Raw genomic sequence first — 27,500 nt, 5'->3', positions numbered from 1 at the left:
AACAAATTAATTCAAACTAAATCCAGTGATGAAAGTATTATTCAAGTATTACTTCTTATTATTTATTATTTTTATTTAAAAATAAAAACAAGCAATGAAACAAAATCAAAGTTTACATGGTCAGTTGTGAAGCACTTTATAAATAAAGATTTATTGATTTATTTATTTTAATGAGAAGACACTCCCACACTCACCTTACAACGTTTGGAAAAGTTATCCCAAATGTTTGTAGGCATAATTTGGAGAAGACCAAAAAAATAAAAAAAAACTACAACTCCCAGCATCCCGCTGGCAACAACAAACGAGAGCGAGAGGGAGCAGCTGGGACAGAAGAGAGGAGAGGAGAGGAGAGGAGGAGGAGGAGAGAGAGACAGGCAGACAGAGAGAGAGAGAGAGAGAGAGAGAGAAACAGAGACAGAAAGAGGATTTTCTGTTTTATAAATGGAGGATTCTCCGTAGCCGAGGAGGAGAACTGAAGGAGAAAATCCGCAAAATGGCTAAAAACCAGGAAGTGGAGCGCATCGCCAAAAAGCTGGATAAAATGGTGCACAAGAAAAACACGGTGAGTTGGGAAAAAAAAAACACAGCAGCATCCGCAACACACACACAGACATAGGCCACACACACACACACACACACACACACACACACACACACACTCACACACTCAGTCAGGTGATGACCTCTACCTTTTGTACCGGTCCGGGAGGGGAAACTTCTGGAAAAGCAGCAGGACTTGTTTGTAATGTTTTAACTCTCAGTCTCTGGATTTGGGAATATCTTATATTATTAACACACAGCACTTCACTTGTTTCTTCCTTGGCGTGTTTGGAAACAGTTTGTCATAAATCAGAGCAGCGATTGGTCCAAAGGCTGTCAATTAGATCACCGGCCACACCTTTCATCAATTAACTTGTCAGCTATCGATCCGGAGAGCTTTAAACACACAGGATGATAAACATGATCATTCTGTCAGCTGAGGGATTTTAGCTGCCCACCATGTTTTTTGTTTTATTTTTTTAAATACCAGAGTTTGTATTCATTTTGTGTCATTCATGAGTTTGTAAGTGTAGAACAAAAGTCTTGATATGTCAGGCATATCAGGCAAAAAATGACAGAAATGTAATCTAAAAAATGATTTGAAACCTCAGGATTCAGCATTCAGGATTCCCTTGGTGACCAACGTCTAATAATTTATTACACTGACCAAATATGATATCAAGATAGTTTGGTGATCTACATTTAATAATTTATCTCCACTACATAATATGTTACCAACGAGGATATTTGGTTACTCAAATAAAAACTAGCCTTGAAAAGACATTTTAGTAAACTGAAATAAAAAATAAACTAGCTAATGAAAAAAATGAAACCAACAAGTCTGCCTCCAAAATCAAATGAGCCTGATTTCTCTTCAGTTTTAGTCTTTGGCCAGCTTCATGTGACGGAGGTGGAGAAACAATCCTGTCGTCATGAACGGGCACTGATCAGCGATCAATACATTATCAATACTCTGATGCCTACTGTGCACATCCAGAGAGGTTTCTGTCAGTATGTAACAGACTCCACAGGCATGAGACTGACACACTGAAACTAACTCATTTGTGAAATTAAAAACTAAACTAGAACTAGCAAACACCATTTGAAAACTAACTGAAACTAGACTGAAATGGACATGAAATTTCCAAATACAATTAAAAACTGATGGAAACCGTCATCAGTCACGACTCCACTTTGTTCTCAGGTCGATAAGCCAGTTTGAAAGTTTCCACCGCGCTGCTTCAGTGACAAACTACTTCCTGTTTCAGTCACGTGAGCCTTATACTAAAACACTTATATACATCAGAGGTGTGACCAAGCCAGTCAAGTCCAAGTCATTAATGTCAAGTCTCAAGTCTAAATGTAGAAGTCAAGTCAGAACAAATCAAGAGTCCAGTATCAATTTAATATCTTAAAGAAAACTAAATATCTAGGACTTTTCAATGCAATATGGTTTTAATAGGATAAAAACTTGGTAAGAGCATCATGAGTTTGATTTCTATAATCAGTTTCAACTTCAATAAATTCAATCATTCCATACAAATTCAGAAAACAGAATTTAAATTCAGTCGTCCGCTGGAACAAATCTCATCACTTTCAATCTAAGTCATTTACACAAACACAAGATCTCAAGTCAAGACTTTAGAAACCTTTTCAAGTCATCAAAGTACAAGTCAGAGTCAAGTCCCAAGTCACCAGAACCCAAGTCAAGTCGAGTCTCAAGTCTTCTCTTCATGCAGCAAGTCAAGTCTCAAGCTATTAAAACTGTGACTCGAGTCCAAGTCATGTGACTCGAGTCCCCACCTCTGAGGCACCTTTACTACACGTTTGTAGTTATTAAGCATCATAACTTAACATTTATGTACATGAAGTTTGTCAAATTAGCTTGTTCAGCTGCAGGACGTCCATGTTTGTTTATCGTTTCTCTTCCTGGTTTGGTTTTCCGTGAATGTGACGCTGGTTATCAGCCGACTTGGAAGTCCCAGATATCGGACCTGCCCACCGGCATGTGAGCGCAGGGCGTCGTACGAAATGAGGGTGCGTTACTTTTCCTAACCGTAACGAATCTGTTAAGAGATCAGGCTGGGAGAGATGAAACATTGTTTAACATACTACACAGGACCTCCTTATCTCATTCCTTCTCCCTCTCCTCCTCTATCATCCTCCTCCTCACCGCCTCTTTCGTCTCCTTGAAACCTCGACTCCTTCGCCTCTTCTCCTCCTCACCTCCACCTCTCTCTTGCACCCTTCCTCTCTCCTCTCCCTTTCCTCTCTTTCCCTCTGGCCTTCTCTCCTTTCGTTCAGCCTCCTCTCACCTTCTCCTCTCTGAAGCTGCTCCTGAAATTCACCGTTCACTGCTGTCTTTATTTGTCTCTTTTCATGCTTGAGGGTCTCTCTTTCTTTACGTCTTTCTCTCTGTCTTTTTGCCTGTTTTTACGTCTTCCTGTCCATCTGTCTTCCAGTCTGTGTGTTGCTGATGTGGCAGCGCTGGTCGCCGTCCAGGTTTTCTTCCCTGTTGGAGCATCGGTGTTGCACATAGGGAATGTGTATCTCTCTCTCTCTCTCTCTCTCTCTCTCTTTCTTCCTCTGTCACTATCACTTGCTCTCTGTCTGTATCTGTCTTTCTCAGTCTCAGGGGGGGGGCATCCTACATTAATGCTGTGCTAGGCAATATTTTTCCGTAAAAATCACAAAGCGGGGCTGCGACAGAGAAGAGCGTCCCGTCCCCAGGCTGTAGATTCACCCTGTTTGTCCAAATGAAATTCTGGTGTCAGGTCTGGACTCTTCCCCACACAGAAAAGTGACAAATTTAAACTTAAACTGAAATCCAAACTGTCTCCTAAACAGCAGCAGAGAGAGCTGGACTCACCGGCGTTAGATCTTCTCCTCTCTCGTCTCTTTGGTTTGATATAAAGCATCACAGACCGGCCGGGTTGGTAAACCCGAGTCACCTTACAGGATTTAAGGCGGCGTCAGTTGAAGTTGGGTGTTTAATAGGCACAACCTAGGGCTGGGCGATAATTCAATATTATCGTTTATCGTCTTTCAGTGGAATCATATCGTTATGATATGGTGATTTTGGGATATCTTGACACAATTCTGCTGTCCAAATTAATGATAACAAGCAAATTTATTTAAAAACAAAATGAGGTATGAAACATTTTAGTTTTGTTTGACAACACACACACAACATTACCATTAATTTCAATGGGATGAACATTTGATTATTTAACATGTGATTTTGCATACGTGAGCCATATCGTGATATAGGCCTATATCTATATTGAAAATATCACTTTTATCGTGATATTGATTTTAACCATATGGCCCAGCCCTAGCACAACCCAGACTACCCACTAACTGTTCTGTTTCTCTAACGAGGACAGGTGTGTGAACAACATGCACACACAGCCTTCACAGAGCTTTCCAGTGCTGAATGCTAAAACATATTCACTCAATTTATCAAGTTTGTAATTCATCATGAAGTGCAGCAGAATTCAAATTATGAGACAGGAGTGTGAAGTGCAGTTTCAAAGTCTTAAAACAGGTAAAGACCCAAGACTGTATATAATAACTAAGGCATTCAAATATTATCGTCTCCAAAAGTAAACATGAACATTATAAAAAGGCTTTCTTGTTCGAATGTGCTGCAGAAGTGGTTTAAAAGATGACACTGATCTGGCTAGCCTGAGCTAACGTGGTAGCTTGAGGCTTGTTCCCCTCAAAGTTCACCGACCCATGGGTGAACCTTACTTCCACGGGGTCAGAGGTTAACGTGACGGTTTGTTGTTGTTGTCTGTTGTAATGTCCACAGGATGGTGCCATTGACCTGCTAAGGGAACTGAAGAACATCAAGATGTCTCTGGAGACCCTGCAGGTAAATCTGACCCCTCCACCCCTCCACCATGTCTCCACTAGGGATGGGACAGTCTCACCATATGATTTTGATTACTTGTACTGTTAGTACTGCCTACAGAACCTGAATGGATAGAACAGTCCTTCCACTGTTTGCTATAGTAATTTGGCTAGTACAGCATAAAATGACGACAAGTCTGAACATTAAGGCTGTAAAGTCTGTCACACTGTGAGAACTGTGCAGATGAGTCTGTTAGCAAACTGTCAAAACTCAACTGAAAGCTAATGTTAGCGACGAGGCTAACGTAGCTTTATCAAAGACTGTAGCCTACTTCTCTCTCTAGCTCTTCTTGTCATAATCAGCATATTAGTAAACCTAGCTGGTAAGCATAATCAACTTAACTTAAAATGCTCCTTAAATGCTATAAACTAACATAGCTTAGCCTACATTTACTGGAGAAGAAAAGTTAGCATTCGCTAACAATGGCCACCGGCTGAAACAGATTAACTCAACTATAACCCGCACGTCTACTCACTGCACAGAAATGTCAAAACTTTTGACCAACTTAAAAAGACAGCAGTAACTTGTAAAAGAGCTAGTGGAGGCAGAGTGATGACTTCATTCAGCTGCAGTGCCAGTTTTCCAGTTTTCCTTTGGTTCTTGCTGTAAAACCTCTCACCTCAGCGACTTGTCATAAGTCGGTTCATACGGAAGCTAGCCCAACGGTTCACATAAAAATGGCCGTTGCTCGTTGTCCTGGAACGTTGATTTGAATGGCAAAGACCGTTCTATCCATTCAAGTTCTGTGGTACTGCTAGTACTACTGCTGCTACTGTTAGTACTTATAGTATTGCTATAACCAGTAGTATTGCTTCTCTCTGCCATCCTGTTTTGTCTCTCTCTTTGTGTGTCACTCTCTCTTTTCACTTGAATTGTCCGTTAATCTCTCTCTGTCTCTAGTCCACCAGAGTTGGGATGTCAGTGAATGCGGTGAGGAAGCAGAGCTCAGATGAAGAAGTTCAGACTCTGGCCAAATCTCTCATCAAGTCCTGGAAGAAACTACTGGGTAGGTGTGTTTGTTCGTTCGTGTTTACTCGTGCGTGTTTGTGTAATCTACGGTTTTACCAAGTTGTGGGGCTCAAAAGTCAACAATCAAATGACAAACAGTCAATGAGCTGTGTGTATTGTAAAGTGCCATATTGGTAGGACATTTATGTGACATCATGGGAATACTATGAATAGCTTTAAGGTTTCAATTGATATTGAAATAGTTGAAATGGAAAGAAATCAATCCCTAGAGCTTCTTTTCATCACTATTTATCTCTAAAAGATGAATTTGAGTAAATGATTTGAGAAAATTACAGCATACAAGGCTATAGTTGCTCATAAATTGATAATTTTGCTTCCTACATATTGATATCCATATTAGATCCAAAATTCCTGCATGGATTTGTCTTTAAACACATCTGAAATACACAAGTAAGGCTGCATGTCTATCTTTTACTCCATATTTTCAATGGAGAAGGACAATATTTGCGTGTGTGTGTGTGTGTGTGTGTGTGTGTCCTGGCTCGTTCAACAGACGGCTCGGAGGGAAAGGGGGAGGAGAAGGAGAAGAAGAAGGAAGGCTCTCCGGTGAGGTCATCATCCACCTCCAAGGACTCCGGCAGCAGCGAGAAAAGGTCTGTCGCACAGTGATGATGTCACTGGACGGACGTCATGATTCAGCACTTCTAGTCTCCGAAAAAAAAAAAACCTGTCTCCCCTCAATCACTTATAGTAGTACAGTGCAGTTTTCTCTTTATTTCTTTCTTTCTTTCTTTCTTTCTTCAATTTTAGCAAATTTAAAACAGTTGCTGAGCTTCTACGGTGTTTCTCTTTCTGTCTTTTCTGTCTTTTTTCTTTTCTCCTCTTTGCCTGCTGTCACACTTCCTAGCCAAAACCTTTCTGTCTCCGTTGTCTCTCCTCCCCAGCAGCAGTAAGAAGCCCGAGTCCCCCCCGACCCCCCCGACCCCCACCACCCCCACCACCCCCACCCTCCCTCGGGTCACGTCCTTCCCCCCCGCCCCCGTCACCACCGACAACGTCCGGACCAAGTGTCGAGAGCTGCTGGTGGCCGCGCTGCAGACTGACGGTGAGAGGAAACTTACTGCAGCTGGTGTCACAGTGCCAGAATTCACACTTTAATACCAAAACTAAGTTTAATATCTAAAAATCTGATAATACTACAAAAAAAAAACACACTTGCCACACTGGACAGCAACAAGATCATATCAGAGGTGGACGACACCAACCGATTTTTTATGATATGTTGGCAAAACTAGGGAGAGGGAGAATTTGTATGTTATTACTAAGGTGTCGCGCAGTGATGATGTCACTGGATGGACGTCATGATTCAGCACTTTTAGTCGCTCAAAAAAAAAAAAAAAAAAAAAGCTGTCTTCCCTCAATCACTTATAGTAGTACAGTACAGCTTTTTTCTTTCTTTCTTTCTTTCTTTCTTCCTTCAATTTTAGAAAATTTCACTAAATCGATCACTAGTGACCGACGTATCTGAACCAATCAGTAGTGACCGACGTATCTGAACCGATCACTAGTGACCGACGTATCTGAACCGATCACTAGTGACCGACGTATCTGAACCGATCACTAGTGACCGACGTATCTGAACCGATCACTAGTGACCGACGTATCTGAACCGATCACTAGTGACTGACATATCTGAACCAATCAGTAGTGAGTGACGTATCTGAACCAATCACTAGTGACCAACGTATCGGCCGCTCTGACCTCACTTCAGTCACATGATGCTGCAGCCAGTCAGCCTCTACATGGTTAGCAGACATTTACCAACTGACCCAAGAATGTCGGTCGATTTTGACAAAAACTATTGTTTTTGTAAAGACGATTTGTTGGTTTAAGGGGTGATTTCAACAAATCTATTCTGCTGAAACAGCAATGACAAGCCCCGCCCACAAAGGCTCTGATTGGCTCAGTTGTTTCTCAGAGCGAGAACAAGCCGTTGACGAGGGAAACACCGGACTCTCTGAATCGAGTCTGGAACCAGGCTATTTCATCACAGGTCCTGTGGATTTAAAGTTTTTGAGAAAAGTAGATCGATATGCATGGAATAAAACTCAACATCAGTTTGTCTTTACTGTCGTGTTCCAGATGACCACAAGACCATCGGAGTTGACTGTGAGCATCTAGCAGCGCAGGTCGAAGAGCATATCCTTTCACATCATCACTTCTCTACTCTCTCTACACATGGACAAACATGTCACGTCCATATGACAAGTCTCAGTTTGTGTATACATATAGGTACATATAGGTCTCATTGGGTGTATATTTTCAGGATGCAGTCTGTATATCAGTGTGTGTGTTTTCCTCCTTGACTGCTCCTCCTGGCTACTGATCTTCCAGGAGTTTAAGTCGACGGACATCAAGTATAAAAGTCGTCTTCGGAGTCGCATCTCCAACCTGAAGGACCAGAAGAATCCAGACCTGCGGCGCAACGTCCTGTGTGGCAACATCTCGCCTGAACGCATCGCCAACATGACCGCCGAGGTCTGTGTGTGTGTACAGGGTGTGTGTGTGTGTGTGTGTGCTAAAGTGCCTGTGTGTACAGTGAGAGCATGTAAAATATATACATGCATGTATACAGTATGTTCTGTGATGGTCAGTGTGGTTCATGGAGCCTGGGAGGAGGCAGGGCGGAGCTTCAGTTATACAAACATTTCTGCTCTGGAGGCAGAAATGATCTGATTGGTTGGTTCTTTGGCTCCGCCCATTGAGGTTTAACTAGCGCAGCAAGCTAGCTGGTCAATATAAATAACGAAAAAGAAAACTCTGGTCAAAATATGAATAAAATGTATAAATGGCAATGACTTGTATTTACCTTCATGCATTACCAAGCCATTCATGATGTTGAAGGTCAGCAGCTAGCTAACCAGCTTACCTAGCTAGCTATAGGCTAGTATGGCTAGTTTGAACTTGAAGGTCAGCTAGCTAACTAGCTAACCTAGATAACTTAGTATGGATAGATTGTATTGTTTCAGTTAGCAGCAGAGCGCTAGGCTTCATAATATTAGCTTCCTCCAATTTTACCTCTCATCTTTTTCACTGAGCTTCAAGATTCTTTGGCTCCGCCCACTGAGGTTTACCTCCAATCAGATTATTTCTGCCTCACAATCTGTATGTTCTGCCTGCATGTCTTATGTCTGCGTTCACGGCCGAAATGATAATCCCAATGATTATGCTAGATATTATGATCCTAATTATTAATCAATTATTAGCCTCGATGATTTTAGGAAAATATTATTTTACTGCACTTCTAAATGAAGTTAAATGTTTCAGTATTGCTGATATGCCAATCAATATGCCGATATTGTTTGATTCTGAATTGTGGGAACTATAATCATGATACTGTACACTGTGCAGCCGTAATGTTTTAGTGTGTTTTCTTTGTGTTGTGGTTATTCTCTGTTCCTGTTGTTCCTGCTGCCTGCAGGCTCTCACTTCCCCTCGCATGCACACATGCATGCGTAAACACACACACACACACACACACACACAAGCTCTGGCCTCATATTTTTTACATCCTTTATTTATTACACTGTGTGTGTGTGTGTGTGTGTGTGGTCAGGAGATGGCCAGTGCGGAGCTGAAGCAGATGAGAGAGGCTCTGACTAAAGAGTCCATCAGAGAACATCAGCTGTCGAAAGTCGGAGGAACTGAAACTGACATGTTCATCTGCAGCAAGTGTCACGGAAAAAACTGTACTTATACACAGGTATGACCACACACACACACACACACACACTCACACACACATAAAGAATCTGACTTACATGTCGTACACCAGTCAGTACCACACTCCCGAGTGACAGACTTAATGGAAATGTTAGACTTTTCCAGAGTTTCCAAGTTCAAGTTCAAGACTTGATTGCCTTTGACGAGAAGTGAAAATTCCATTAAAAAAACGTGTGTGTGTGTGTGTGTGTGTGTGTGTGTGTGTGTGTGTGTGTGTGTGTGTGTGTTCTAGGTGCAGACGCGCAGCGCTGATGAGCCCATGACTACTTTTGTGTTGTGTAACGGCTGTGGCAACCGATGGAAGGTAAAACACTTTTCATTGCTTAAAGGAATAATGCCAGTGTAAACAAACAAGTAAAAATCTAAGTTTTAAAACCAAAATTACTAAAAAAAAAAAAGAGTAAAGTAGAGATACTAAACGGCTCTGTTATCGTGTGACGTGAGGCGTCTTTTAGCTTCAGCGTTGAATCTCACCAGCGCGACACTGAAACTAATTCTTGTTTTGTTTGTTTCGTGTGGCCGCTACCAAAATATGTTAAAACTTTCGGTGCCAAAGTTCAGTATTTTAATGGTTAGTTTTGCATCATCTTTCATCACCGTACCTGTCCTTTTTTCTAAGTGATTGCTGATTGGCTCGTTATGTTAACTATAAAAAACGAACTCATCCAGGCCTCATAACTCCTTCATCTCTGTTTGATCAAAGTAAGTTCACAACGTGGCAGAAAGAAAATACACAGATTTTTCCTTTAATTGTGATCAAAGGGTACGAAGGGAGATTTAGGTGCGAGCGTGTTTGGACCGGTTCAGTCGAACTCCAGTGTGTTTCCTCCTTCAGTTCAGTCGGTTTGTCCAGGTGAGAGCGATGACCTTTGAACTCTGGTGGCACCGAATAACGGCACCGAGAGTCTCAGTCCTCCAACAAGAGAACTGAGGTGCGATTCGTTAATCCAACCACAGGAAACTACCCTGAAACATCAGGTTTTATGGTTTTATAGGTATGGATATAGGATATAGAAGGATGCCGACTGGCAGAAGTTAACAGATCAGCAGCAGTGATGCAGAGGAGAGACGATCCCAACTCTGACTTTCCGGAAGAAAATGAAAACAAAGGCATTTTTTTTAAAACTCTTCTGGGTTGATTCTGTCCCTTATTTTTCTTTATTATTTAAATTTAACTCTCCCCTGTTTTCCTCCATCCGACTCAAACATGCTGCCACACAGTTTAAATTGAAATGTAAAATTGTGGAGCAACAGGATGAAAGTTAATCCAGGTTTTAACTAAAAACTAAACTAACTTTCTGTCTTTCTGTCTTTCTGTCTTTCTTTCTTTCTTTCTTTCTTTCCCCGCTCCTCAGCTGCCAAAATCTTGCAGGATGACTGAAAATACTGTCCAATAAACGAGCTTCTTGTGTCTCCATGTGACTTCTGTTTACAAGCCCTGGTTCTCTTGTATTTGAGCACTTTAAAAACTTTAAAAAAAAACTAAACACATAAATGTTACCAAGTAAACTTTTCCAACTGTGGTTCAGACCAAAGCAAACGAGCTGTAGGTGTGATCGCTCAGCCTGCAGGTCAGTTCCACACTCTGACCACAAGATGGCAGCAGAGACTGGCAGCTGCTCTCTTCCTCTCCTCCTCTCCTCCACCCCTCCTCCCTTCCCCCTCTACCTTTCCACTCACCTTCTGTTAGCACTCCTCCGTTTGTTTACCTTTTCTCCCCCCCCTCCTCCCTCTGCTTTGTTTCTCCACTCCCTCGCTTTCCCTCCCCCTCTCTCCTTCTCATTTTTATCTCTCCTCCCCCTCCTTCCCTCCACTGTTTTCTTTCTCCTCCCTCCCTCTCCCTCCCTCTCCTCTCCTTATGCCTTTCTTTCTCACACCTTCCTCTGTTTTTGTCCTTGCCCTCCCTCCCTCCTTCCCTCCCTCCCTCCTGTCTTGTTTACCATCTCATACCTCCTTCACTGTCCTTTTCACCTCCCTTTATCCCTCCAGCCCTCCCTCCATCTCATCCCTCCTTTGCCTCTCCATTTTTACACCTTCCACCCTCATAGTTTTTCCTGTTCCCTCCTCCCTCCCTCCCTCCTTCCCTTCCTCCCTCGTATCGTATCCTCTCCCTCCCTCCTCTCCACCCGTATTTAGCCCATGCCTCTAGGTCAAGGTGAAGGGACTAATTTGAGAAGCTGATGGTTTGTGGGAAGCCTGTTTTGTTGTATAAGCACTCAGCGCTGAGACTGTGAAGCATGCTGGGAAGCCGAGGGGCGAGCTGCACCAACACGAGTTAATTTTATCCAAGATTAGTGGCGGTCAGAGTTCAGTAAAACTAGGTTTAAAATAAGTAAACTTAGTCTTAAAAATATCTGGAGCTGTGTTGCATGATTTTAATTTAACCCTAGTTTAGTAAAGGTTAACTTCAATTTTAAATGATTTAAAGTAGTAATACGCAACTTTTTAATATATAAATAAATGTTCAGCCAACAGTCAGTTCATTAAACCTTTTCTTTTTGCTGTTCTAAACTCCTATGCGCAGGTAGGTCTTCCAGGAAAAAAATCCTCTTCTTCCTCTTCTGCATAGGAAGTGATACGTTTTTATATTTCTGGTTTGTTTTGAATAAACAGAAGAAGAAGAACTGGGTAGTTAGCATGAGCAGTGATAGCCGCCATGGCTGAACAGACAGAGGAAAGAGAAACTCAAACTGCAGCAACAGGAAATCCAAGGAGAAAGAAACGGATGAATCGCTCAGAGGAAGACGAAGTGAGCGTCTCCGAGACAAACCTTGCGTTCAAAAGATGAAAAGCACTCCAAGATGAGAAGGGACGATGAGGAGCGATGAAGATGTGGTTCTTTTTCTTTGTATCGTTTATTAGCCGCAGTCTAGTGTCTTTATTATTGTGTTGGGCCGGTTCTGACACTGATACTATATCGAATATCACTAAAATCACAAAAAACAAGAATCTTGCAGTCATCACTTTACACCAAGATTGTAGCAGTTAGTTACCAGAAGAAATCAAAGATGTGTGTTTTGGTGATGAGAAAAAATATCAAAAGAAAACGACAATCTCAGGCTCCACACCTGCTGTTAAACATGTTGTTACACTGTTTTCCCGCTCCGCTGCGTTAGCTTAATAATTAAGCTAGCAGGCTAACAGCAGCTTTGCCAAAAGTTGTTATGGCTTGGAAGAGAAACAAAAAATTATCGTATTTTGAGAAGAATGTTGTGGTCGAGTTAATGGAGCGTTTGGGTTTTCGGTTTTGGTGGACGAGAAAACAGCACAGCGCCAGGAAAAACGCTTCAGATCAGCAGCAGGAGAGACGATCCCAACTCAAAGCTTGACGGAAGAAAATGAAAACAATTTAATTTTCATAAAACGCTATTGGGTTGATTCTGTCCCTTGTTTTTCCTTTACGTGTTCCTCCATCCAACTCAAACATGCTGCTGCCATTTTTGAAAGTTAAACACCTCAGCTGTCAGATTTAAGTTAAACCCCTGATCAAAGTTTAAAGGATTCAGCTGGTGTTTTTAAATACATTTCTTATCGCCAACAAATCCTATGAAAAATAACAAAATCAACAATGTGTTTGCTCTACTCCCGTTACTTTCCGACTTCCCACGTTCCCTTTTTATCCGTCAACCAGGAAGTCATCGGCTCCAACTGTAAGCTAAAAACCTTTAAATACAGCTCACAAAGACATAGTTTACATTTTAAAAATCTCTAACTGTTACCATGAAAAGTCAGACTGTTGTAGTTATTACCAAATCAAATTCAAACGGGAACAAATTCTTCATTACGCCGGGGACTATTTTCTGTGCTACGGAACTACTTTCCCGAGATGGAAAACGTGTTTACGGTCGGCTTATTAAGTCGTTTGAGGAAAAAGTCGTCCGGCCCGGTGCATCGTGATGATGAAATATGCTGCAGAGCAGCAGCATGGCTCTGTGACGGGTTTTAATAGTTTTTAATACAATGCAGTTCTATGGCTGCTGGGACATGAGGCTGCACTGGGACCGCTACATGGACCAGACTTGTTAGCAAAACAAATTCATTGCTGATTTTGTTATTTTCATAGGATTTGTTGACGGTAAGAAATGCATTAAAAAACACCAGCCTTATCCTTTAATTTGGAATTTAAAATTGTGGAGCAAAAGGATTAAAGTTAATCTAGGTTTTAACTAAAAACGACACTTTTTTTCTTTCTTTCTTTCTTTCTTTCCAGTTCTGTTGAAGAGGAAGCGTGTGGATCTGCTCCCCTCATGAAGTGACCTGACTGAAGTGAATTATAAAGACTGAATTTAGGTTTTTTTTCTTTATTATTATTATTATTATTATTATTATTATTAATATTTTTTATTTTGTTTTGTATAATTTTTTATATAAATAATCATAAGCCTGTAATATATTTGGAGTAAAATATGACACTTAATGTAGTCCTTTTGTTTTGGTTTTGTTTAGTTTTTTGTACGGAGCACTTAGAGCTGAATTCTTCAGCTTTGTGAAGGCAGATGAAGCTTTACGTCACACGTTGGCCTCTGGGACAGTGGATGTGCCTTTCTTTGCCGTTTTGTGCCGCTGAATATTTTGCCCTTAGTTTTATAGTAAAGCTGCTTGGGTTAAAATTTTGGAGTGTTGCTTTTTCTTACTTGAACTTAAAGTTTCCATGGTCATGTTCGTGTTGAGTGAGACTCTTGGGCCAGTGAATCCTATAAAAACCCGATTAATATAATTTCAAAAATATATGGAGGTCAATGAGAAAATGAACATCCTTTTTTTTCGTTTTTAAACAACGCACATTTTTGCAGATGTCTGCTTACTGTATGTTCGGCTGAGGATTCAAAAGGGAAAAAAAATAGAATCAAGCAGAATGGTAAACAGGTTTTCCACCATCCAGAAAGTGAATTTCATTGACAGAAAAAGTAATGTAAATAAATGCACAAAACAAGATTTACAAATGTATTTCACGATTCATAAATCATAAACAAGCAAGATCACAAATGTATTTTCCTGTCCACAAACAAATGCCACCCAACTTGAATGAGTAAATGTGAAACAATTCCACATTATGTATATTATCAAGTTGGAAGTTTATTTTTCCAGAGTTGTATATTAATATAATATAAATTGCATTCAAAATCCTTTGTGTGCATATTTCCATCAAAAAGCGTTCACTTTTTTGCATTTAATTATGAGTCTGCATTCACAAATCACAAATCAAATCAAAATTGTTTTGGGATTTTTTTGGACAGATTTTTGAGAGATGTGGTCCTCTGATCCAAAAATGTGTGTTGCATTTATGTGCTGCTGGGAAAGTTCAACATCCGACATTCTTTTCTCACTAACAAAGTTGTTGTTTTTTTGTCAAAAAGTAACATTAAATCAGTAATCAAATTATGTCCTTAAAGCAAAATAAAAAAATAAAAAAAGGCATACCAGCATAAAGTACAAAGACAATATCAGAAACAAAAACAAGCATATGGGTACAGCTCTACAGATATATATTTTTTTTAATTTCAAGTGTGTGTATATAGTCAATGTGGGATGTCACAAAGTTGACATCCAGAGATTCAGCTTGGGAGCGTGCACACACACACACACACACACACACACACACACACACACACACACACTTCCTTCTACAACCACAGTAGAGAGAGTATCTGTGGTTTGGCAGGTTGACTTTCGGCACCGCGCTGCTTCCTCTTTTATAGAACTAACTAGTGTTGTGTCTGCAAACAGACATGTCCTCCACAGCATCACCATGGCGACCAGGCCAGAACTCTACAAATCAGCTGACACACACTATTCCCTGTTACCTAGCAACGGCCACAGAGCAAGATTGTGGAGCCAACATGGCCGCCGCTGAACGCTACAATGGTTCAACTGAATGAGGGTGAAAGTGCAAAGAATCAAAGTCACACAACACTCACACATGCACAGTAGTTAGTTTCTCATATAACAAATTGCAAAATGATGAGAAATATGTTTTCAGTTGGTTTTGGATTTTTTTTTTTTTTTATTAAGATTTATCGTTTTGGTCAGACCATTAAATATCAAGGAGAAATGGGAAGATATGGACAAAAGTGGAAGATAAGAAAGTTGTTTGCAGCGATGGGAATAAAATCTGACTTCCATCTTAATATCACCTGCATGTCTAAATGTTAACCCTTAAAATTACAGATCCCTTACTTTCATAGTCACAGTTTAAATAACAAAATATTTAGGAAATTAATTTCTTCACTAAAATGTGGTACGTTTACACAGCAGGGCCGGGAAATGTCTTTAGCCCTCTGGCAGAAATCTGTATGCACAACTTACCAAACTTACTTCTGTGTACAAATAAATACTGAAAGAGACACAAATTTGATCCTACTTTTTAAAGACCCAGAACAATACAGAAACATCTTTGAAGCTGCACTGGGTAACTTTGCACTTTGGCGACCTCAAGTGGCAGCGGGAGAAAACTGTTTGAATTTTTGAAAGTTTGAAGGACTTCATTACCCAGAAATCACGTCAGTAAACTACATTTCTTTTTAGTTAAGAGGTTCCTCAGTCATCGTTGGTGAGTCCAGTTTTCTCTCGTTCGCTGCTGTTTGGGAGACAATTTTGGATTTCACTCTTAAGTCTTGGATTTGTCACTTGGTGTGGGCGGAGAAGATTTCCAACACGTACCAATACCTGACACCGGAATGTCATTTTGGGCTAAATCTGGTGAAGCTACAGCGTCTCAATAAGGGCGGATGGGACTGCTGCTTCAATGTGTGATTTAGACTGACAATTCAGGTGCATCCAGGTGTATTTTTACATGCAAATATCACCTAGAGCAGCTTTAAGTGTTGAACTATCTCAACATGGCTATCAAAGAATTTTCTTTACATCATCTCAGCCAATATAATATGATCAGTCATCTTCATCAGTTGTGGAAAATGTTCAGGAAAATCGAAGTAATTCTTGGTGAAATTCCTCTTTACAATCACAGCAGCAAGGCATTTATTCATGCTGTCGTCATTTTTACAAAACCGGGTTTACAGGCAATATGGAAAAAAAAAAAAAAAAAAAATCACACAAGTAAGAAAGCCAAGGCCTTTGTGTTTTCCAGATGAAGCCGCTGATGTGAGCTGGTTGGTTGAGGTGGTGAAAAGTGGTGAGAAACCAGAGCAGAAAAACCTCCTGTTCTGTTTGTTGTGGAAACACGACAGGACTCTTTCCATGAGAGAGAGAGAGAGAGAGAGAGAGAGAGAGAGAGAGAAGCCCTTAGGTGTGTGTGATGCCACATTCTGTTAGGTGTCTTTCTCTGTGGTTCCTGGATGGAAAACAGACTGATGTCATGTGGTTTGGAGAGCAGAGGGCAACTGGATCTGATGGGAAAGGAGAGAGTTAGAGTTAGTTAGTCATGTATGGACTCTTTAGAGCAGCGTTAGCCTGGTTCCAGACTCCTGAATCGAGTCCCGCCCACTTTTCAGATTCTGTCGAAGGATTCAGAGAGTCTGGGGCGCGTTCAATCGCCCCAAAACGTAGCAAACAGGAAGTATAAAAGGAACGGTAGTGCACTGAACGTCCTGTTGCAAAGCGTTTGTTACAGTTTGTTGCCAGTCCTCCTCCAAGAATTCTCAGAGCTAATTGCACAAACGCGTGACAGGCGTTTGTGCGTAGCAAATGAAAAGTCAAACGTACCTCAAAAGCCGTTGCAAAACGTTTTCACACTGTTTGGAGCAAACGTTTTGCACCGTAGCAAAACAGCAAGCTTTAAATGTGGCACTGGTTTTCCAAACAACGGCTTGTTCTTGCTTGGAGAAACAATCAAGCCAATCATGCACGGTTCAAATGTCACCAGCAACGGTTTTTCATCACTGTTTCAGCAGAATAGATTTCTTTAATTTGAAATCACCTCCTTAACCAACAAATTGTCCTTGTAAAGACGTCATTTTTTGTCAAAATCGACCAACATTCTTGGGTCAGTTGGTAAATGTCTGCTAACCATGTAGAGGCTGACTGGCTGCTGCATCATGTGACTGAAGCGACGTCAGAGCGGCCGATACATCGGTCACTAGTGATTGGTTCAGATACGTCAGTCACTGATTGGTTGATTGGTTCGGGGAAAATCAACCCCCCCCCACACAGAAAACGACTAACGAGGAGGAAATCTCAGCTGAATAAAGGAGTGGAACCAGATGGACGTTCAGTCTGAAGATCAGACTAGAGCAATGTAGGACTTTTCTAGAAAATTCTAGTAAATGGAGACCGTTCGCTTTATTCACAAGGCGGCCATATTTGATTTAAGACAACATCGCAGACGGAAACGAAGTGAAACTCAACTGGCCATTGGGCAAAAAATAATCAAATATACACCAAAATTATCCTTCGATTTTGTTGAGATGAGCAGAGCTGAAGAAGGTTCAAATCAAAGGCTTCAGACACTGAGACTGAACGTCCATAATGAAACACAATGTTAGCAATCAGCTACTTGATGTTTTTAACGTTATTTATCTCCAGACCAGTTACGTCGAACGCTGTTTAAATCTGCTGCTGGTTAATAGTTACAACAGCTATAACTTTTACACAATTTGACCAAGTTGGTTTGCAGATAAATATTTTGTTTTTGTCCGAAGCAAAAGTTTGCCTCTGTTTCCATCTGCCTCTCTGTCTTCTGGGTAGAGTTTCTCCTCCTGAGTTTGATGTAAATCAAACATGGCCGCCATGTGAAGATGTGGAATTGTGGTTTGAGTGTATGGAAGCAGATAAAGCTTACTAAAGAATATTCCTGATCTGAGAGAAAGCAATAAATCAACAGTAGAAAAAATTCACATTGATGGAGAGAAAGAATGGAGTGGGAGAGTGTTTAGGAAGAAAAAGGCAGACAGATGGAGACAGTAGACGAAAGGCACCGGTGACAAAGATAGAAGAGAAAGAGAAGAAGAGACAGAGAGAGAGAAAGAGCAAGATAGAAGAGAAGAGAAAACAGTGTTAAAGGATCAGAGGAAAGACAGAAAGAGAGAGAGAGAGTTTGCGGAGGTGTAAATCTCACCGGCGTCTCTCTCTCCGTCTTTATAATGACTGTCTGATTGGGGATTCACACTGGCATTCACACACACACACACACACAGATATTAGTGCTTATTTTAACCTACTTGGAGTCCCAGATGGGTGGGGTTTACCATCAGCCCGACTTCAGCCAGACTCTGTTCACACGTCCGCTCCTTCCTTCCAAAATGCAGATATCTGTCGTTTTAAAAAAGTGACTCATCAAAAGTCTTGTTGGAAAATTAGATTTCCACAATTTGAAAAAAGTGACTCCCTCTCTAACAAAATGATGACATAAAGCTAAAACAAATTCAGACGAGGCACCACATCCTGTCAGTGTTGTATGTGGACACAAATACAAACAGTTTTTGTATTATGATGTCTATTTATTTATTTATTTTAACGTATTTAAATCAGATAATATTTCATAAAATGCAGAAATTTGCATAGTAATTAGAGCAGTCAGAGTTAATTTTCTTGTTTTGTTATGATGAATAACTACATAGTTTGGTGGGAATTTGTAAAATTTTTGGTTCTTTGATGGTAAGTTTTACAAAATATTTAAATATGTAAGTACAGTATATGGTAGAAATCCCAGGGTTTTTTTGTTTTTTTTGCCTTTCTTCCCATAAAATAAAAATGACCAAAGATGTCAAAGATGTCTACTTTTGCTAAGAAGCAGCAGGTCAGATTTGGTTTATCTACAAGTTGTTTTTTGAGAAAATGTCCATTAATGTTTAGTTTAGCCAATTTTGCGCTTGGTGTGCTTGATGCAGAAGGTATAAAAAATTATACATTTGCTATCTGTAATTGTTTTTGATGATTCTTTGGTGTATTCAATGAAATTAGCATCGAATAACTGACCAATCCAGCTGAAATCCGCATTTTCACATGTGGCGCCTCGCCTTAAGAAACTTTTCAACAGATATTATATTATTTCAGTTCTTGGTTGACAAAATGACACTTTATCTCACTGGATTCATGCTTTCAGTATTAGAGACACTGAGTAATAAAGTTCAGGGTTCATGGTTTTCTTCCTTGGTTTTGTTCTCCTCTCTAAAGTGATGAGCAGGAGAAATGAAGATGAGCGGTGTAGATTTACACACCAGAGAGGAGGATGCTGGGAAAAAAAACACAGATGGAAAGATAAGGAATTGTCAGTGAGTGTGAGAATGTGTGTGTATGTGGGAGAGACAGAGTGTGTATGGAGGTATGGGTGGGTGTGGGAGTGTGTGTGTGTGGGTGCTGTGGGAGCCTGGCACCTGTGGGCGACAATATAGAGAATCTTTTAGAATGTGGTAATATCAGTAAAAATAACTCATGAGGTAAAAAAAATAAGACTTTTTTCCATCACCAAAAGACCTTTTTCACAATAAATGTCTGCCTTACTTCCTTGGGATATACTGGAGATCGGGTCCCATCATTTCCAGCAATGTTGAGAAGCAACTTTCTGTCTCCTCCGACTGTCTGTGACTCTGATTTAGTATTTAAACACAGCGCATAGTGCAGGACTCCTTCAGTATTTCAAAATGTGCAACTACTGAGTTGAAGTCCATGCAAAAAGCAAAGAGTCTGACGTGAATAAATCTCGTTTCAGTCTAACAGGATTCTTCAGTTAGCATTAGCATAATTTTTCTCGGTCAAAAAGCCGTGCTGCTCCCTGGACTTTCTCACTCCAACTGAGTCTAATGACGGAGATGTCAAGGGAAAACGTAAAGGAGCATTTCACCTACTTGGAATGTATTATACATAAGAAACTACAGGAAAATCTGATGTTCTATAATAATCAACAAATACCGTAAATCTTCTAATATTGCCCCGGGCCTTTATTTACCTCAACTGCAGAGGGTACCAGGCCTTTATTGGAAGCAGGCTTATATTAGAGACAGGCCTTTATTTCTAATTCCCTCCGTTTGATAAGTGTATTTGCTCATATTTTAGTACGAAGCCGACTTGTTTTCTGATCTGCTTCTGTTGGGGTTCGTTAGGTAGACGTTTTTTTGTTACTGCAATGCATTATGATAATTACGGTAATCGACGACGGCATGCTCCAGAGACTTCCGCCGGCCGAGCCGTCTTGTGGCACTTGTACGTTACTACAAACTACAGTTGCATTATATAACAGGCACCAGGAGTTTAACGGTATCCACCGTTGTTTGCATGTAAGCTGAAGCTAACTGAAGCTAACTGAAGCTAACTGAACCCGGGCGCCGATGTGTTCCCGGTGATCCGGACGAGATTTCGGACCAAGAGCGCGGTGGAGAGGACAGCGGCGGAGAGAGGAGACGGACACGGTCCAGCCATATACTGGTTTTGACCTAGTCTTGTTTCCTTTGTTTTTTCCCCGGCCTGTATTTGAGGCCGGCCTTTATCTGTTCGTGTCGACGACGGCCCCGGCCATTATCAGAGACCCGGCTTTTAATTGACTACAGGCCACTATTAGAGGATTTACGGTATGACTATAATACAAACTATTCAATATCACTAGTAGTACTTCAATTAACACTATTTTCGTTATTTCAAATATACAAATCACAAAATATATTTTCTTTTAGAATGGCACAATACAGATCTTTCTGTTTATCAGATGACTGCAGCACTGTAAAGACGTGATTTGATGCTAACTGGCTAACGGTCATTTCTGGTCTGTTAGCATTTTGTGACCCTCCATCAAATCTCTGTTTTATAGTGTTGCTGTTATCTGACAACATAAACAGAAAGATGTGGAAGTATGTCAGCCATGTTTGTTATAAGCTTTACCAACCATGGTAACCATGGTTCTGTAACATAAGTTGTGAATTTTAACTGTTATTTCAGATGCTGATGTTACAATTTTTTGCCCTTTTAGATCTGTAGCATGGCTGGATAGACTCAGCTAGGAAAAAGAAGCTCCGCCCCTGGTGTGTGTAGATATGTGTTAGTGCACGTGTGTACTTGTGTGTGTTTAGGTGTGTGTGTGTAAATGTGGGAGAGAGAGTGTGTGTAGCTATGTGTAAGTGTGTGTGTCCAAATGTTGGAGCAGAGAGAGTGTGTAAGTGTAATTGTGTGTGTGTGGACATGTAGGAAAGTGTGTGAGCCTGTGCATGTAGGTGAGAGTGTGTGTATGTTTTTGTTTACATGTGGGAGGGTCAGTGTGTGTGTGTGTGTGTGTGTGTGTGTGTGTGTGTGTGTGTAGGTATGTATAGGTATGAAACTGTGTGTGTGCCACATAGGGAATGAATCCCCAAACACAAACAGATCAAGTTACAGTGAACTGTGGAAAACGATGACACACACACACACACTCTCTCTCTCTCTCTCTCTCTCTCTCACACACACACAAATCACAAATGGACGGTTCCAGACGCTAGTGTGTGTGTGTGTGTGTGTGTGTGTGTGTGTGTTGGTTTCCTTGAGGAACTGACTGTTAGGAGTATCAACAGTGGGAGAGTCGGCTCCATCTGCCTGCTGGGTTCGGCTCAAAATACATTTTTACATTTAAAGTCAAAATTAAATGAATAATTTTTCACCTTGTTAGCTACAGATATCCAAGAATAAATGGCAAAAAAAAAAAAAAAAATATTCAAAGGATTTCTTCTTTGTGTCAAAATCCCATTGCTTTTACTTCCTGGAAAATGTTATTTTTAGTGTTTATGTTGAAAAAAGAGGAAGTTTGTTCGCTCTCCTCTGTCCTTCCATCATATGAAACCTGCAACTTCACAACTTTGTGACACGATAAATGTTTGTACAACTAAAACTTCAGTCTGCGTAATTATCGATTCACCAAAATTAATATATAGTTACACAAAGCTCGTATATCTACTTTGAAACACACTGTATGTCAGATGCATATTCACTTTCACACAAACATGAAACAAACGACACGCTTCTCATTGGATGTTCGAGGGTTTCCGTTTATATATGTACAATTAAAATCACAGTTTTAACAAAATATAAAATAAATAACATTAACAATACTAAGATAAATGCATTCTGAGTGACCAGTCTGGGTAAGACCGAGGCATCTCTTTTTTTTCTGTTGTCTCCGCCTCCTCAGAGAACTACAAACATGTCTGTTGTCCTCAAACTACATTTCCCATGAAGCACTGGGTGTAACAATCCCAACTCACATAATAGGTATCTTCTTTTATCTATATATATATATATATATATCTATATATATATATTTTCATTTTCTTTTTTTGCACCTGGGATTTCCTCCCACCCCCCTTCCTGAATTGACCAACCACGGCTCGGCCCCGGGGCCTCAGGCAGCCAATCAGAAGCGGTCTCAGCCTCTGAGTAGGCGACAGACAGTGGTGAGGTCAAAGGTGAGAGGTCACAGAGGCAGAGGTCAGCAGCAGCAGTGCCCAGGTAGGCCGCCCTGGTGTGTGTGTGTGTGTGTGTGTGTGTGCCTGTGTGTGTGTGTGTGTGTATGTGCCTTGTATTACAATACTTATTAGGGCCAGTTTGAGCTCTAGGTATAAAAAGTGATGATTTTTGGGAAAATTTTCCTTTGAAAATGCGTCTTTTAAAGCTGCAGTTGGCAATTTTGCACGTTGGCGACCCCTAGTGGCAGCGACAGATAACGGTTCACATTTTTTAACGTTTGAAGGACTTCATTACCCAGAAATTATATAGCATGACATCATTAAACTGAATTTCTTCTGCTTAGTAGCTGGCGGGGGTGGAGGAAAAATTTTTTTAGCTATCGTTCCATCAAATGCTCAAATTCTTTTTAGGAGAAAATTCAGCATTTTCTTTCTGTAATTTTAATGTAGCCTAATGTCATGGTTTTAATCCATTTACTGTTTTTAATCCATTTATTGTTTTAATCAATCTATTTTATGTAAAGCACTTTGAGTTGTATTGTATGTATGAATGGTGCTATATAAATAAGCTTATTATTATTATTTCACCCTTAAGTTTTGATTGGTCACTCCCTGTCACAGCGTCTCAGTCAGTGGGGACGGGACACTTTTCTCTGTTCAAGACCCACTTTGTGATTTCGGCTGAAAAAAAATCTTGCCTGGTGCAGCTTTAAGATTCAGAGCTTATGTTTTAAGATAAGGGAAAGCTTAAGGTCAGAGCGTTACAGATACAGTATGACTGCGGCCCCGGAATGAGATCTGCAAAAAACATGACAAAATGATCGAGAGCGCAAAATTCGAACAAATGGCGGTACTTTTTAAAGGACAGAAGGCAGCTTAGTTCCTCGGGCTGCGTTCACACACAGCGTCGTCTGATGTTAGCTGAGCAGCTAGCTCGCTAACTAGCTGGTTAGCTCTTCTAGCAGATAACACAGTGTTGAGCAACTAGCAACTGACCAGATATTCCCAATATACGTCTCAAAATGATCGTGGTACTTGAAGCTCGATCTATTTCTCCACCGGCAGTTTGACTTTCTCCATTTTTTGTTGTTCATTGTGATTGGTCAGCTGAGAAAAAAAAGCGATTCACGTCACCCGATGCTTTTCTAAAAAGTTGTACATTTCAAAATTTTTAAAAGCGCTCCGCTCCGCCAAAAAGGCCGCCGGGCTCGGCTGTTTTTCGAGAGCGACTGCAGCCGCTTCCCATTCGTTTTAATGTAAAAAAAAAAAGCGTTGGGAATTTTGAGAAAAAATGCTGTGTGTGAACGCAGCCTTGGTTGACAAAATGATAAAACCTTTACAAACTGGATCCTCTACACTTTAGAGATATTGCACAATGAACCTGAGGTAATGATGTTTTTTGTTTTTTTTCCAAAATAAATATATGTTATATAGATATCGAGTTCTTAATCTGTTGCTGAGGGTTAATGGTTCAGGTTTGGGCTTCGGGAAATAATTTTATTAACGATAGGTCCTCACAAGTATAGTAGCACAAATGTGTGTGAGTGTGTGTGTGCATGTGTGTGTGTGTGTGTGTGTGTGTGTGTGCGTGTTGTTTCTCTGAACTCCAGTGTTTTATTGCAGTGTCTCTGGCGTTGCGTCGTTTGGGGATCGTTACAGTTTCAGAGGAATTCCTCTTCTCGTGAAAATCCAGGAGGAGAGAGCGGGAGAAAAACAAAAAAACAAAAATCAACATAATCATACGTGTCATATAGAGTTTTCTCTTAAAAAATAGACGTCTGTCTGTTTGTAAATCAGTAGTCGGAAGGAAGCGGTTTCCATCCAATTTGTCCATTCGTTTATCACAGGAGTGGAATGATTGATCCAGCAGAGAGAGGGGGAGGAAAACAACGATAAAAAAAGAAGGAACCGTCTGTTTTTTTGTCGTTTGGAGGAGGGAAAGGGGGGGAGCACCCTGTGTTTTCCAGTTGAAAGAGAGAGAGAGAGGGAAAGAGACAGCACCCATCTTTCTCTTTTGCCTGTCTGTCCGTCCCGAGTCGAGGCAAACGCAGAAATAAGAAGAGGGAGGGCGGGAGGGGGGCGGAGTCAGTGCTGAGGATCGACTTTAATTCGTCTTTAATTGGCTCTCGAAGGTGATTGGGTGGGTTTGGAGTGGGAGGGGCATTTGGTAAAAATCCGCTGAGCATCCATGGCATGGCACGGGAAATTGATATATTTCCCCTTTAAATACATTAAAATCTCCCAAAGAAATATATATTCATGTTATGTCTTTAGATCCCCACGAAACACAAATACTTTTGCATCCCAGATCGCCTCCTGCTCCGTTCAGCGGCCGTCGCCGTCGTCGTGCGATGAAAAAAACAAGAAAGGGGCGGAGGAGAAGAGGACAGGGAGGGAGGAGAGAGATTTGGAGTCAAAAGAAAATATCGGATGAAAGGATGTGCAGAAAGAAGAAGTGAAACAGACGAAGGAAGAAGGGAGAAGGACAGAAGGACAGAAGAAGGGAATTCTGTGGAAAACACTGAAAACTGGAATTTTTTTCAGGTTTAAGACGGTCAAATTTAAAGATAACGGCACAAAATTTTAATCTAAAAATATTGGTATTGGTATCAACTGTAAAAAATAAAACATACATACACATTTTTGCGAATTCCAGAGTTTTTTCCATGACTTTTCCATGACAAACTGTTTACTTTCTAACTTTATTTTGTTGTTGAAAAGCTGATTTTAATGTGCCAGGTCTTATTTTGGCTCCAACTATCACTAAACCTTCATGTTTTCATTACTTTTCAAGGCTGGGAAAAAACTATTTTCAAATATTCCATGACTTGTCTAGACTTTCCAAGACGGGAAGAATGAGGGAAGAACGAATGAGAAGAAAGAGAGAATTAAGAGGAAAAGAGAAGAGACGAGTCAACTGGAGATTTCTGAGGTTTAGGAGGAGGAGGAGAGAAAAGAGGAGAAGAAGAAGAAGAGAAAACGGTACTAAAGGTTTAGGATCTGGAGGAGAAGAGAGGAGGAACTCTTGGTGATAATCCTAGAGATCTGGGATTCAGAGAGGAGAAGAAGTCAGGAGAGAGAGGGTGAGGAGGTGAGGAGGAGGAGAGAAGAAGAAATGAGGAGAGAGGAGTTGAGGAGGAGGAGAGAAGAAGAAGTGAGGAGAGAGGAGGTGAGGAGAAGGAGAGAAGAAGAAGTGAGGAGAGAGGAGTTGAGGAGGAGAGAAGAAGTGAGGAGAGAGGAGGTGAGGAGGAGGAGAGAAGAAGAAATGAGGAGAGAGGAGTTGAGGAGAGAAGAAGAAGTGAGGAGAGAGGAGGTGAGGAGGAGGAGAGAAGAAGAAGTGAGGAGGAGGGGAGGAGTCTGTGATATTTCCAGAGGTTTTTGATTCATCGGAGTGCGGAGGAGGAGCGAGGAGGAGATCTTGACATCGATCCTTTCAGTCTGGGATTTGGAGGAGAAACGAGGAAGAGGAGGAGGAGGAGGAGGCGGAGTCGGCACTAGGACTCGGAGGAGGTGCGCGAGCCGCCCCGGGTCATGGAGGTGTAGATGGCGGAGGAGAGGAAGCGGGGGTAGGAGTCCCGGTGCATCAGAGTGTAGATCTGCAGCTGAGCGTCCTCGAAGGTCAGAGGAGACGGCTCCTGCATCTTCCTGTTGATCCCCTCCCGCACCCGGGAGTCCAGACTCACCTGAGGAGAAGGAGAGGAGGAGGAGGAGGAGGGGGGAGGGGGGAGGGGGGGGGGGGGGGAGGAGAGGGAGGAGGAGGAGGAGAGGAGGAGGAGAGGAAGAGGAGGAGAGGAGGAGGAGGAGGAGCAGAGGAGGAGAGGAGGGGGGGGGGAGAGGGAGGAGGAGGAGGAGAGGAGGAGGAGAGGGGGGGGGGGAGGAGAGGAAGAGGAGGAGGAGGAGGGGGGGAGAGGAGGAGGAGAGGGGGAGGAGGGGGGGGAGAGGGGGAGGAGGAGGAGGAGGAGAGGAGGAGAGGGGGAGGAGGAGAGGAGGAGGAGGAGGAGAGGGGGAGGAGGAGGGGAGGAGGAGGAGGAGGAGGAGAGGAGGAGAGGACGAGGAGAAGAGGAGAGTAGGAGGAGAGGAGGAGGAGTAGGAGGAGAGGGGGAGGAGGAGGAGGAGAGGGGGAGGAGGAGAGGAAGAGGAGGGGAGGAGAGGGGAGTAGGAGGAGGAGAGGGAGAGGAGGAGAGGACGAGGAGGAGGAGAAGAGGAGAGTAGGAGGAGAGGGGGAGGAGGAGGAGAAGAAGAGGAGAGTAAGAGGAGAGGGGGAGGAGGAGGAGAAGAAGAAGAAATAACAGGATTAACAACTAATATAATAAATAATTATCTCTAAGGAATATTAGCATCACAAAATATAATATTGAGGCATTTCATAATAAATGATTATTGTAATAATGAACAATAATAATAATGAACAATAATAATAACAATAGCAACAATAATAATAACAATAAAAAACAATGCTAGTAATAATAACTTAGCCTTAACAACTATTATAAATAGTTATCTAAGGAATATTAGCATCACGAAATATAATTAATAGTCTTTTATAACATATTATTGTCATTATTATTATTATTATTATTACACAATAATAATAATGATCATCATCACCATCAATATTGATAATCATTAAAATGATAATATTAAAATGATAATTTATAAAATGCATTACATATATTTGATTTATGTATAATAAATATATAATGAGAAAATGAATAATCAGTGTAAGGCAGCTTCCTATCCTATTAAAACAAATAACTAAATAAAATACTGCTACTAACACTTGATGATAAAAGTATTATTATCAGTAGTAGTAGTAATAGTAATTAATGTATTGATATAATTATTATTTATTTATGTAGTTTTACAGTTTGCTTTTGTGCAAGTTGTATAACATCAATGATGATTTTGAGACGTTTTACTGTGTGTGTGTTTCACTGTTGCATAATCTAACACACACACACACACACACACAC

The 27,500-nt window shown here is 41.1% G+C and overlaps 2 protein-coding genes and 1 long non-coding RNA gene across 7 annotated transcripts in view; 1 reads left to right on the top strand and 2 right to left on the bottom strand.

Moving 5' to 3' along the window:
• LOC144542309 (uncharacterized) overlaps positions 1-27,500 on the bottom strand; it is a 710,732-nt gene that overhangs the window by 369,711 nt on the left and 313,521 nt on the right. The window lies entirely within an intron of this gene.
• tcea2 (transcription elongation factor A (SII), 2) lies at positions 351-14,195 on the top strand. Of its 2 annotated transcripts, none has more exons than XM_071899376.2 (10): positions 351-562; positions 4,355-4,417; positions 5,357-5,462; positions 5,979-6,078; positions 6,370-6,530; positions 7,568-7,624; positions 7,809-7,963; positions 9,042-9,188; positions 9,441-9,512; positions 13,419-14,195. In XM_071899376.2, the coding sequence occupies exons 1-10, from the start codon at positions 494-496 to the stop codon at positions 13,425-13,427; spliced, it is 939 nt and encodes a 312-aa protein (XP_071755477.1). In that variant the 5' UTR covers positions 351-493; the 3' UTR covers positions 13,428-14,195. The 2 variants fall into 2 exon arrangements, with proteins under 2 accessions (XP_071755477.1, XP_078144451.1); XM_078288325.1 differs by having other exon boundaries at positions 6,373-6,530; positions 13,419-14,194.
• rgs19 (regulator of G protein signaling 19) overlaps positions 25,194-27,500 on the bottom strand; it is a 32,528-nt gene continuing 30,221 nt past the window's right edge. For all 3 annotated transcript variants that reach the window (XM_078288194.1, XM_078288193.1, XM_078288196.1), the window contains one exon: positions 25,194-26,210. In XM_078288194.1, the coding sequence (XP_078144320.1) occupies positions 26,022-26,210 (189 nt within the window). In that variant the 3' untranslated portion in view covers positions 25,194-26,021. The remainder of the gene's footprint in view (positions 26,211-27,500) is intronic.

The sequence above is a fragment of the Centroberyx gerrardi genome, chromosome 14 (assembly GCF_048128805.1).
Source record: "Centroberyx gerrardi isolate f3 chromosome 14, fCenGer3.hap1.cur.20231027, whole genome shotgun sequence".
Taxonomy (NCBI): domain Eukaryota; kingdom Metazoa; phylum Chordata; class Actinopteri; order Beryciformes; family Berycidae; genus Centroberyx; species Centroberyx gerrardi.
Note: the sequence above shows the minus strand (reverse complement) of the source record. Positions and strands in the feature narration are given on the sequence as shown.